Raw genomic sequence first — 14,245 nt, 5'->3', positions numbered from 1 at the left:
TATTACGCTTTTCAACTTTTTCGTGAAGAATTTATTCATAAATTTTTTTGGTATATAGATTGTACATAAATTATTATTATTATCATCATCATCATCATCATCATCATTATTTAGTTCAGTACAAATATTTTAAAATATTAAAAAAATAATTAGAATTTTTAATCAAAATTTTCATCTATAAATGATTATTTTTTATTTTTTGAAAAATATTTATTTTTATTCAAAATTTTGATAGACGAATAATATATAATTTTTAATATATTTTATATTTTTTTAGTAACAGTTCCACTTAATCAATATATCGAATGCATTGGTAAATAATTTAATTTGACGGCAAGAATGTTATCCTTATTGAATATGATCTCAAATGATATAAAAATTTAATTAATAATTAAATATATTCATTGTATCAATAATTTAAATTAATAATTATTTAAACGCTCGTATTTACAAATTTTATTACTACTTATACCGGTGAGATACTAGTAACTAATAATAAAAGAAACTTAATTCAATTTGAAAATATATTCTCTATTTCTATAAATTAACAAAACATTAGATAATGATAGAGCACTTTTATAGATTAAAAAAATATAGATAATTATAAAGAAATATTTAATTAATTTTAAAATTTTTGGAAAGATATGGTAGTGCGACACTTTTAGGTTGTTGATCCTAACCTTCAAAATTGTTCTTTTCTTCCTCAAACTAAATTTGACTGCTTCTCAAATATCCTCAAGTACTGGTACAACGTAAGACTATTTTGATGTTGCCTTGGCATAGGATTCTCATTGGCAACAGTTGAAATGTTGATTCCTCCAGGACGAGGTGATGTTGGTGGAGTTTCGTAAAAGACTGAGGATTCCAAAACCTGACGACGATTGTTTTCTTGATCTTGATACCACCTTTCTGCCCTTAATGCAGTAACGTATAGGCCACTGGCCAGAAAGACTGTCAGTAGGCCAAATACTCCAGCAGAAGTGAACAAACCATGCTGAATGATTACACAATTAGGCCGTGGAGCTTCCCAGTTTTTGAGGTGACCGGACTCGACGCTTAGCCCAATCAGTAGTAAAATTTCTGCTACAGCAAATGAGATCCTGCATGAGTGAAGAATTGGATATTTTTGAGGATTCTAAATTCTGGTGTTCAAATCTGTGCACTTCTTGAATGTCTAATTGTTATGACTTACTAGATATATATATATACGTGTGTGTGTGTACTTAAAAAGCTGTCGATATGTGGTTTTTTTTCTCACCATGTTGTGGTAAAGAAAAATCCAGCCTGCAATGTGGAAGTCTTGGCGAAATCAGAATGAAAATCCCAAGTGATTTCAAGTAGTGGGTCTGATTTACTAACTGCGACTAGTAGGTATGTGTGCTGCAATACCATGGCCACTACAAGGACAAGAACTGCGACAGTTGCTGATAAAAGAGGCGTTTTCCCACTGCTTAGGTAAACACATTGAGATTTGTTTCCTTTTATATGATCATCATTTGCAGCTGTCCATTTCGCCTGAAGGAGTATCAAATTACAGGATTATATGTATTGGTTAAATTAAAAAGGGTCTTTTTTAATTGTGCCTTCCCATCTGGTGAACACAAAAAGCCAATATCTAATGTTGTGAATGCATTGTAAGTGATTTTTCCGATTTTTTTCTTTCTGATACTCGACAGCACTTTCAAAATCAACGTAATAAACTAAGTCTTCTTCAAACTTTCAACGCGTTGTGTATAAGCAAATGTTGTCGTGGTAGGAATATAACATTCACGTATAACAAATTAAAGAGATGTAAAAACTAGTTAACAGGGAGACAAATACGTGCACAACAAAAAAGACCTACAAAAAATCTAAGGTCGTATTTGGATTGATGGATTTTAAATCCCTGAATCTCAAATATATTCAAATTATTTTTTGTAGTTTTGGAGAAGCAACACCATAAACTTCAAATTCACTTCTTGCATGTTTATATATTATTTCATGTTAATTATGATAGATTTCAAGATCACCTATTAATGAAGGCATCTGAAATCCATTCTACTTTGTATAATTAATGTATAAATAAGTAATATATATGAATTTAACAATCATCTATTATTTCATTTTAAACAACAAAGCTATAATCGAAATTAATATATTTCAAATTCATCTATCCAAATGCAACATAAGAAGAATTTTCAATTAATGCAATATGTTGTGATAGAATCGGGTACCTCGGAACGTGTGGTCTCCGCAACAATACACAGAATGAAGCAGAACAAGCCTAATAATATTGACAAAACCATAAGGAATGCACCAGTCTTGCTGCCAAGATCGCTATTATTCCGGGTTGGAGCAAGATCAGCATGTGTAACTGCCATTTTCTTGAAGGTTAATATGCTAAAAATTGAGGGTTGAACTGGTGCAATATGTAGAAGAGAAAGATGTGCTGATCACACAAAATTGTCACATGGGAAAGAAATTATGGATATCCAGAATTAGAATTGCTTGGAACAAAGGTTGCTTAAAGCCCATACATTCCAATATTCTTGTGCTTTTCGTGAAAAACCGTTGAAGTACAAGCAAATGGCACTTTTTGATTTTCTTGAGATTTCATAAATTTGAAATCAGAATATATTTCAAAACTCTAGCGTACAAATATAGGTTTGCATTGGTTAAGCCAGTCGACTTGTGTAGTTTATGGAATTTAGTAGTAGTGATTTTAAACGAAATAAAGTAGGGGTGGGCCCGAATTTTATTTTTTATTTTTTATATATCGATATAATTATGATTTTTATTTAATTAGGAGAAATTTGTAAGCACTCCCTTTTTCCAAACTCAACTTTGTCCTTATCCATTACCCCTCTAAATCTTTGTTTTAACTCCCAATTTTTCTAAAATTTTTAGAAACATCCTTAATTCTTATGATTTTGGTATGTGGCATTGTTATACCTATCGAGCATGTTCTCAAAGACATATAGCTCCAAGACATACAGCCACGCAAGGTTTCCAGCCTATATATCATTCTCAAAAGATTGATTATTTTTTTATATATATTATAACATCATGCTTCCGTATAATATATTGAACATTTTACATTTTTGACTAGAGTGCCATCTGGTTATATCCACCGGGTTTTACATACTGCTCCTCACAACCTAACCACATTGTCGCAACAAATGGCTCCTGAACTTTCATTTTAAATATTTATAAAAATTTCAAAAATAATTAAATTAAAAAATACATTGGTAAATAATTCAATTTGACGACTGTGATTGTTAACCTTATTTGAATATGCTTTCAACTGGTATAAAAAATTTTATATAATAATTAATATATTCATTATATCATTAATTTTAAATAATTATTTAAACGGTCATATTTACTAATTTAATACTTGTGTATAGTACGGGTGATATACTAGTAACTACTTATAAAGTAGACATAATTCAATTGAATATATACATATTCTCTGTTTCTGTAATTTAACAAAAATTAGATAATGATAGAGCATTTTTATAGATTAAAAAATATAGATAATTATAAAGAAATATTTAATTAATTTTAACTTTTTTGGAAATATATGGTAGTGCAGACACTTTTAGGTTGTTGATCCTAAGCTTTATTAATTGGTAGCTACCATAAAAATTGTTCTTTTCTTCCTCAAAACTAAATTTGACTGCTTCTCAAATATCCTCAAGCACTGGTACAACGTAAGATATTTTGATGTCGCCTTGGCATAGGATTCTCATTAACAACAGTACTTGTAGTGTTGATTCCTCCAGGACGAGGTGATGTTGGTGGAGTTTCGTTGAAGACTGAGGATTCCAAAACCTGATGACAATTGTTTTCTTGATATTGATACTATCTTTCTGCCCGTAATGCAGTATCGTATAGGTCACTGGCCAGAAAGACTGTCTGTAGGCCAAATACTCCAGCAGAAGTGAACAAACCATGCTGAATGATTACACAATTAGGCCGTGGAGTTTCCCAGTTTTTGAGGTGACCAGATTCGACGCTTAGCCCGATCAGTAGTAACATTTCTGCCACAGCAAATGACATCTTTTTAGGATTCTAAATTCTGGTGTTCAAATCTATGCACTTCTTGATTGGTTAATGGTAATGACTTACGAGATATATATACATATATATATATTTGTGCGTGTGTGTAAAAAGCTGTTGATATGTGGTTTCTTTTCTCACCAAGTTCTGGTAGAGAAAAATCCAGCCTGCAATGTGTGTTGAGATATCAAGGAAATAAACGAGGTAACATCGCAACATAACATCATAAGTATTATCAATAATGAATACGATGGACAAAAATATTTATAGTGATTAATCACAAGATTGAGTTGCATTCACCCTAGACATCTCAAGTATATAAATTGATAATACAAAGTATTTCACTAAGAACACTCTGATTTTAGCACTTATTTTTTCCCCACAAATCCTATTCCCGCTAAAGATAAACACTCCTTGAGAAATCTCAAACTAAATCATTTTTCTCAGTTCTACACTTATGATTATAGACGAGAGAATTTTGTGTTTTGGTGTGATTTTGAAATGAGTAATGGATGAGTATTTATTGGTAAAATTTAGAGAAGAAACAAAAATAAAATATAATCGCTTACAAAATCAAACCAATCATTTTTTACTAACACAAAACATGTGTTAGTTATTTGTTAAAAATGATGTGTCTTGAATTCAAATTTGTGGCTTGAATATTAGCAATTCTCTTCCTCAAGCACATTTTGTGAATTTGATCATACCTGTAATAGCTCTACAATATTCCAACTTCCATTTCGACAATGCCTTGGTCATCATATCATATCTGTTTTCATCTGTGTGAATCTTCTCAAACTTTAAAAACTTCTTCTCTAATATATCTTGTATCCAATGATAGCGAACATTAATATACTTAGCTTGAATGCATCGAAGGATTATTTCCAAGATGAATTTCACTCTGACTATCACAGAACAACTTGAATTGATCTTGCACAAAACTTAATTCCTCCAAAAACCCTATCATCTATAACAGCTCCTTGAATGCCTCAGTTGCTGCAAGGAACTCTGCTTCAGTGGTTGACAATGCTACATACTTTTTCAACTTTGACTGCTGTGACACAGCTCCATCAACAAATGTAATCATGTATCCTGTTGTTGATTTTCGGGAGTCAACATCTCTTGTTGTAAGGTCCTAAATCATATTATCCGATAATTTGATATAATTAGAATAATTATTGAGTTGTAAATTAAAAAATTATTTATGCCAAATAATATTTGAATGTGTGTTAAAAATATGTATTTTAGAATATCAGAAAATTAAATAGTATAAAATACATATAGAGTTAAAATAACACACGAGAGCAAAATAAATACAAACTGTGATAATAAGGGTATGTGTTACTATTCTTAGAAACTAAATTACACTACATTAAATACATATAAACAACTCATTTGGAAAATAATGTAGAAAGGAATCCCAAATCCCAAGCCCTAGCCCAACCCGTCGATTCCCTTTCCTCACCATTTTTCGATCACGCAACTACCGGAGAATGGTGCTACGACCATCGTGTGTTGCAGATGGGGTTAAGATGGCTAGTGTGACGGCCTGAATAGAGCAAACCAAGCCCATAGAGTTAACCATTGTCCTTGTTTTCGCGATCATCAACAGTTTTGGTGAGTTTGCTTTGAGTTTAATTTATGTTTAACTTGTATTCGAAGCCCTATGTATTCCCTATTCTTCCTACAATTTTCAGGCATGTCCAGATTATTTTTAGCGAGGTTTCAGGCCATGTTTCTGCCGCTGTACCACCGCAAGGTTAGTTTTGCTCATTATCTTAGATATTTGGTATATATTTGAGCTTGATTTCCAGATTTTCGATTCAAAAATGGCTGCAAGTTTGATAATTTGAACCGATTTGATTTAATTCTTTTTCGTCATATGAATTACGTTATATTGCTGTATATATCAAGTTTATATCGTGACTTCAATCGTTGTATGCGTTTAGGATATAAATCATTCGACCGATTAAGTTATATTAAACTAGTTATTCGTTCAATATATATTTATCATTAATATGTTATATTGGAGTTTTGGGAATTACAGGAGCGAGAATTAGTTTAATACAGCGCATAGTTTGAAAAGTTGGAGTTTTAATAAAACAAATTCAACAATTGTGGTTTTGAGAAAATAGTTGGTTTAATTAAGATTTTGGGTAAATTATGGTATTTATCTGCTTATTGTAATGTGTTTTAGGCCGAGAAGCTTTAAAGTTGTGCATTGATCGTCGTTTGTTGATATAGGTATCTTACAGTTCGATAACATACAACGGTAACACTTAAATTATGTTTTAAGCATATATATGTGTTGTGATTGTTGTTTATGTAATTATGTGAAAAAATTGAGTTATTAAATGCCTTATTGTGTTATTTGTTTAGTTTATATGTCATTTAGTCTATGGCATACTGTTGTGATATACATCTTGAGTCATATCGTTCTTGTTGACAAGTTACTGATATTCATTGTTATTCGCTACTGGTTGTTGTATAACTCGGGATTAGGGTATGGCTGATAGGCCTATTTTGATATACCTGAAACCGTAGTTAAGATTGATCAATCATGTTGTTAGTGTAACCGCCAAGGTGAGCGCTGGGATTGTGATATCCAGTTCTGTTTGTTGTGCCATTCATATTATATATCATTACAGATGTATGGAGGCCGAGTTGGGGGTGTTGATTAGCACATCCTGGCATACCTCGCATACTTGGCAAGGCGGTCTAGCTGCATGACGATGTAGCTCCCCTCTGTGTTGCTCGAGAATTTTTCTTGTTAATTGTATCGTTTGTTCGGCTCCGTTTACTCCGTTGATATTGAGCATTGTTCATGCATTTCACATTTCATCTACATATATTGATTACGTGATTTATGTTATTTTATGTTTGTTGAACTGTTTCATATCAGAATCCTAATCTCAGTTGTTTACTGGGGGGCTGTTGTGGTTGCTTTTGGACACCATGGTAGATCTAATTTGTTTTGCAGCACCAGGCGGAGCTCGTGTGGTTGAGGTTGGATTATTTGGTTTTGCTTCATCGGAGTCTCCCAGCTAGCTATATTTATATATGTTGAGTTTTGGGCAATTTTTGTTAGGCCCTGAGGTTCATTTTAAAGTATTTTAAATCATTTTTCCGTTGCAAATTTAAATAAATAATTTTTGTTAGATAATTAAACATATTTAAGTTATTAGGCCTCACACCTGCCATATCTACATCTGTGTAGCCTAGAAGCTCAATTCTGGATCCTCCAAACCTCAATATATGTTTAGTGGTGCCTCATAGATATCGGAATATCCATTTTAGTCAGCCCAATGTTCCTTTCCTTGTTTTGAAAGGAATATACTCATTACACCTACAGAATGAGCTAAATCCAGTCGAATACATAACGTGACATACAAGACTTCCTGCAGCTGAAGCATATGGAACAATTTTCATTTCTTCTTCCTCATCCTCTGTGTTTTGAGTTCAATTTGAAGTGGTTGGCAAGAGGACATCCAACTGCTTTCTCCTGGTCCATGTTGAACCTCTGAAGTACCTTCCCAATATACTTCTCCCGCGACATCTAGGTCTTCTTGGCGTATCTGTCTGGATGGATTTCTATGTCAATAATTCTTTTTGCTGACCCCCAACAATCAACATGTCGTCTACGTATAGCAGAAACATCATTAAATCTTCATCAGATGTATTTTTACAAACACACAATGGTTTGCAATGGTTTTCTTGAATCCCTGTTGAGTTATCACTGATTCAAACTTCTTGTACCACTGTCTTGGTGCTTTTTTAAGACCGTACAAACTCTTCTTCAATCTGCACATGAAGTCCTCTATCCCCTTCTCGGCAAACCCCTCGGGTTGCTCCATACAGATTTCTTTTTCCAAATCCTTTTGAAGGAATGTTGTCTTGACATCAATTTGTTCCACCTCCAGATCAAGCTCAAATGCTAACCCTAGCACAATCTAGATGGATTTCATCGTCCCCACAGATGAAAATATTTCATCAAAGTCGAGCCTATATTTCTGTCTGAAACATTTGACGACAATTTTAGCTTTAAATGTTGGTTGACTACTGTGTTCTTCGTACTTCAACCTGAACACTCACTTATTTTTCAAAGCTTTCTTGCCTTTTGGCAACTTCACCAGCTCAAATGTCTCATTCTCATGCAAGGATTGCTTTTCATCTTACATAGCCTTCATCCACTTATCCTCGTGTTAACTGGTAATAGATTTCTCAAAGCTCACTTGTAAGGTCCAAAATACGATGATGTAATCAAACTGGATGCAAATCTAGGAAAAATGAAAAATAACTAAGAAAATGGTTTTAATGGCACGAATTAATTATAATATGCATGGTTACATGTTTAAAAATAGGGTTTTATTGTTAGAATGAATAAAACTTTGTTTTTTAAAGATTGTTCGAGATGCGATCGAGGAACGGATACCGAGGGCTGAAAAAACAAAAATATTTTTATTAAATAATTGTTTTTAATTATTTAAAATAAGATTTATGCTATATGATATTTTTGAAAATGAGGTGATTTTATACGAAAAGACGTATTTTTAAACGGTATTTGATTTTTGACGAAAATATGAACTTTTTGATAACTCGGCTAATATTTTCACAATCTTTCCTAAACAAAATATTTTAAATATTAACTAAGGGCTTAATGAGCCTAATATACTAGAATAATGGGTCTAGGCTTACACCATGAGTTCAATTAAAATAAAAAGCCCCAATCCTACCCCAAAACCCCATACACTTCACGCACACCACTCCACACATACAAGGATTCCTCTTGGCAGACAAAAACAACACAAACACACACACAATTGTTCAAGGGAAGCCACAGTTTTGAATGAAAATCAACTAGTGTTTCGTTCGTCGATGTTCTTCGCATCTCAAATAGTTTTCATGCGTAATACACGCAAAGACACGCCTTAATTTTTTTCTTATCTATCACACCATATTACTTGATTGAAGCATGATTGCATGTAAAATATGTTATTCGTGTATTATTTTCGTTTTTGGGTCATATTAAGCCTTGAACATGTGTTTTTATAATGCAAAACTCTTGTAATATAGCACCAAGGGGGCTGCCATTTTAGGGACGTAAAAAAGGGCCAAATTCAGATGGTTTTAGGGGCCTTAAGGGTCATGGTTCGTGGCTAGATTAGGATAAGCCAAGGCACACACGGCTCGAAGGTTTAAAGGATGGTAGGGGATTGGCTTTGGGGTATTAGGAAGGGAGGCTGCGCGGGGCTCTTTCAGGGTGGAAGGCTGGGCTTGTGAGGGTTCTGGTCTTGAGCAAAGAAGGTCCACGCGAAGCTGGAAGGGCTGGAGGAGAAGAGGCGCACGACTAGGGCTCTTCCTAGGCGCGACCGCGTGAGGTAGATGATCCATGCACGTTTACATGCATGGGCTGTGGGGGCTGGGCCAAGGGGACTCTATGGAGGTTAGTCATGGTCCTAGGAGGGTTCGTGTAGAACCCGTTAAATCAGACTACGTATAAGCCATGCATAATTTCTAGTATTTAAATTTAAAATAATTTTATTTCATGAGGATTTAAATTCTTTTCTTTAAATTTAATTATTTTATGCAGTAGTTTAATTATTATCTTTTCAGCTAATTAAGTGAGGCCAGACTGGAGTCAGAGTTTTGAGATAAAATTTAATATTTAGAAAACATTCATAGAATTTATTTAAGATAAAGGATAATTTATTTTAATGAAAAAGAATGTTTAAGAATTTATTTAATTAAGTAGAGATAAGTAGTAAATAAGTTCCTTTATGTCCAATAATTTAATTAAAAGCCTAAATTAAAATGTATGACCAATTGAGATAAATTAATCTAGGCTTATTTTATTTAAGAAATTGTAACTTAATATGTTAGTAAATTTAATTTAAGAATTAGCCATGCATGCAAGATAATTAATATCCTAAACTAATTAATATTTAATTCACTATAATACTTAATGGGTAGAAAAAACTTTAAAGATTTAAAATACAATATTTAAGCAATATTTCCTCCATTTTTACTTCTAAAGTTCGGCCACCCATTGATAGGATTTGTTATAGATTGACAACTCACCATTTTGATCCATTTCCTTATTCTTTTCTTGGTAGATAATTCCCTTCTTTTTAATCCTCAATAATTCACAATTTAAGCAATTTTCCTACCCTTAATTGACAAGAGATTCTCGGCCATCTCACCTCCCAATCGACCCTCAAATCCCATAATATAATATATCTTTCCTTACCTCCCAAACTCTAGGATAGAAAGATTTCTTATCTTGCCTCTCAAATTCCATTTAATTAGTAAACTTCTCATTCATTCCCTAGACTCCCTCCCACTCCATAATCTCAAAATTTCAGTCTCTTTCAGCAAGAAAAATCATGAATGCCTTTAGAGAATTAAGAGAGAAAACAAGAGAAATAAGAAAGAACTCCGTCTCCACCGCGCCGCGTCGTCATATTCGTTTTATTTGTTTTCATTTCAAACAAATCCAAGGCATGTATATGTTATTCTTTACTCTTCAATCAAGTCATATAAATATTTTAAAACATTACATGATCATGATTTCCATGGCAAAACCGAATTTGGACAGCAACTTTCAAAGAAAAATCTGCACAGAATTTCGGTCCCCACTTGTTTTTCACGGTTTTGATGTTTTTGTGGTTTTAGGGTTGGCTCGATTTCCAGGGGCTCAAGGCTGCTTATGGTCATGTTATAGGGTGTGCTAGGAAGGTGGTAGTCCATTAGTTGCAGCCCCTTTCCCCCCTTGCAACATGTTTTGACAGCAACTCCCCTTCATGTCATTTTGTGTCCCGATTTGAATGTTTCTTGTCTAAGGTGAAGATTCTGATCTTGGATGCCCTAGGGGCTATAGCCATGGTTAGAATCCTTCCTTGACATGTTTAGGACTGTGAACAAGATGCCCTTTCATGGCTTGGTTCATGGTTCCATCGATTTTCAAAACAAACAAAAACAGGCCCCTTCGGTTTTAAAATTCTGGTTTTTGTTGAGTGTGTTGAGTTTCGGTTTTGAGGTGTCAAGTGGGTTGTGGTTGGCTTCTAGACCTTAGCCATGACTCATACAACAGCTTAGCGTGTCTAGCATGGACAATGGTTAACCTCATAGCCATTGGATCCTTCATTTGACAGCAAAACAAGCAACACCCCCACACGTGCCATGTGTGTGTTCTCGGGTGAAGCTTGTATTGTCGTAGGTGTTGACTGGAATTGTGGTTCGCCTAGGGCCCTTAGCCATGGTTCAAACCATACCTTAGGATGTTAGTAAGAGGCTCTGGTTGGTGGTTCAAGCCCCAATGGCCAATAGCCTTGCAAACGAAGCGATGCAAGCGCAAGTGCTGCTGCTGTAATTCTGGACAGCAACTTGGCGCTTCGGTTCAGAGGCTCGTCTGAGTTCTTGATTGGCTTTTAGCCTATGGCCTTGGACTGGACAGTACCTCATCAAGTTAGGAAGGTCATAATTTTGGCCGTTTGTGATTCGGTTAAGTTTAGAGGTCGTACGAGAATTTACGCTGCAATGTGCCAAAATGACTCTCGAAAGAGCGTTTCTTGTTTTTGGCCTCTATTCACAAAATTTCGACTTGCACAATTTTAGGAGCTTTATTTCATCATTTTAGGTGTATTTTAATCATGACTAAATGATGGTTCGATGTCGGTTCGGGTTGGTACGGCGTCATGGTTAGAAATTTAGTTGTTGGTCTAGTTGGCCCCATTTTTGGGTTCAATGACTGAGTTATTTTCAAGGAAAAATCATTTGCATATTTTTCATGTAAGAATTAGGTCGCAGCGAGCCTGGGGACGATCTAACCCATTCGATAAAATAAAACGGGATATTTAATTATATTACGTGCATAAAAATATAAAATGTTCATTTTTGAGATATATGCGATATTGCTTGTGTCCACCTCACGTTCATTGGATTGCAGCTTATCATGGGATTATTACCTCATCCGGTGGTTACTGACCGGTTCATGTTCATGTATTGGTACGAATATCCAGTCCAAGGGCTGTGATGATCTCTACCGCCCAGTATACTGTGGTTTAGTCTGATCAGATGATTCATTTCACGTTATGGGCCACCTGCGTAGAACGTATTCTCAACAGAAAATTATTATATGCTATTTCATAACAGGGCTCTATCGACCAAACATTTCACTTACGATTTTCAGTTCAGTTATGCACGTATTTATAATTACTCATGACAAGATACTTTCACGTTATGCTTTACGACATGATATCTTTACACAGCATGAAATTTTATGATATATTTACTTGTTATCTATGATATATGCATGCTGAGTCTTTAGACTCACTAGACTTGATTGTTGTAGGTACTGATGAGGTCGGGACCGAGGGCGGGGACCAGTGAGCTAGCTTGGGTCGGCAGTAGTAGGAACCCGAGGACCTCATTTATCAGTTTATTTATTATTTTATGCAAATTCATTTTATCGCGATGAATTATTTTAAGTTGTTGCTTTGAAACAAATATTTACTTCCGCTACTATCTCGACATTTAAAATTTTTATTCTGCTGCTACTTTAAACATTGAATCTTCTATCAATATATTTTATGAATGAGGCATTTTATTTATTTAAAGAGAAAATTTAAATTATTCCGTAAATTTTCAAATACGAAATACGGGCCTCTACAGTTCGGGCTCGATGGTGTCTCGATAATAGAGTCTTAGTCGAGTAAAAGACTCCTATTCTAGGAAGGTAACTCGCGCGGCTAGGTTCTGATCGAGGGGCTAGGTGCGAGGGTTAGGGTGAGTCCAGAGAGTTCAGTAGGGTCCTTAGAGGTCAGTTCAAGGGTTGGTTCAAGGTGGCTCGGGTGTGGCTCGAGTAAATCGTGAGGTGGCTCGAGGGATATAAGTTAGGGTTCAAAATTAGGATAATTATGGCTAAGAAATTTGAACCATGGGCCATGGGGATCGGTTCATGGTCCACGAGGATAATTTAGGTATAAAAATTCTATGTTTAAAATTTGAGATTAAAATATTAAAGTTTAAATTTATCCGAGAATTTACGCTTTACAAGTTAATAAATAGAAAATTAAATTGAAATCCTCGAATTTAATCTAAAAAAATATGAGAAATTTAATTTAAGTTTAAATAATTATTTGAGATGGTCTAGAGTTAACGAAAGTAAGAAAAAGTCAAGAACGAGAAATTCTAGGTTTAGGGGTAAAACGATCATTTTACATATAAAAATTGTAGACGTCCTGGCAGTGCTCCGAATGCTGTAAAATAAGGTAATAAGCTTATTTTAAATGTTTATGAAATGATACGATGAAACATTAATTGTAATGCCCAAAATTAAGACGACGTAATCCAACTACATGCAAATCTAGGAAATATGAATAATGACTAATTAATTGATTTTAATTGCTTAAATGGTTATGTGACATGCATGATTAGATGGTAAATAAGATTTTATTTTCATTATGCATAAAACTGTATTTTTAAGGATTATTCGAGTTGCGATCGAGGAACGGAGACCGATGGCTGGAAAATAGTAAAATGTTTTTTTAATTAATTTTAATTATTAAAATATGGGTGATGCTTTTTCATATTTCTGAAAATAAGGAGTTTTGAGGTTATTTTATACGCCGGGACGTAAATTTTATCGGTGTTGGTTTTTCAACTAACGAACTTTTTGGCAACCCGGCTAATAAATTCACAAACTTATTTTAACAAAACTATTTTTATATTTTAATTAAACTTTAATCAAGCAATAATGAGACTAATTACATTCTTAATGGGCCTAAGCTTGTTTAAGGGATTAATTAAGTATTTAAAGTAATAAACCTCAGCCAAAACCTACATACTACACGGCCTCACACTCAAAATCAGATTCAAAACCCTCCCCAACATCACACGTTACACACACATCTTTTGGAAGAGGAAAAAAATCGAAGCATCAAGAATTTGTCAAGCATAGGCCCTCCTCATCATCGTTCTTCGTCGTCAACGGATAATTGTGCATTTAAAACGCAAAGGCACGCCATATATCTTCTTTTCTCGTCTATCACAGTGTACTAAAGTTTTAAATTATGTTTGTATGAAAAGCATGATGCTTATATGAAAATTTTTGTAATATTGATCATTCATGTGATAATCCCATGTTTTCATGTTCCAAATTCATGTTTTATGTGATTCTAGAGGCTGCCATGATTAGGAAAAGTTT

General features: G+C 34.1%; 1 protein-coding gene across 1 annotated transcript; it reads right to left on the bottom strand.

The window, feature by feature from the left end:
- Positions 1-607: 607 nt before the first annotated feature.
- On the bottom strand, positions 608-2,425 carry LOC142545056 (uncharacterized). The gene is made up of 3 exons (XM_075652045.1): positions 2,214-2,425; positions 1,259-1,515; positions 608-1,100 (listed from the first exon to the last, which is right to left on the bottom strand). The coding sequence occupies exons 1-3, from the start codon at positions 2,358-2,360 to the stop codon at positions 704-706; spliced, it is 801 nt and encodes a 266-aa protein (XP_075508160.1). The 5' UTR covers positions 2,361-2,425; the 3' UTR covers positions 608-703.
- Between the last annotated feature and the right edge of the window lie 11,820 nt (positions 2,426-14,245).

The sequence above is a fragment of the Primulina tabacum genome, chromosome 5 (genome assembly GCF_025594145.1).
Source record: "Primulina tabacum isolate GXHZ01 chromosome 5, ASM2559414v2, whole genome shotgun sequence".
NCBI lineage: Eukaryota > Viridiplantae > Streptophyta > Magnoliopsida > Lamiales > Gesneriaceae > Primulina > Primulina tabacum.
Note: the sequence above shows the minus strand (reverse complement) of the source record. Positions and strands in the feature narration are given on the sequence as shown.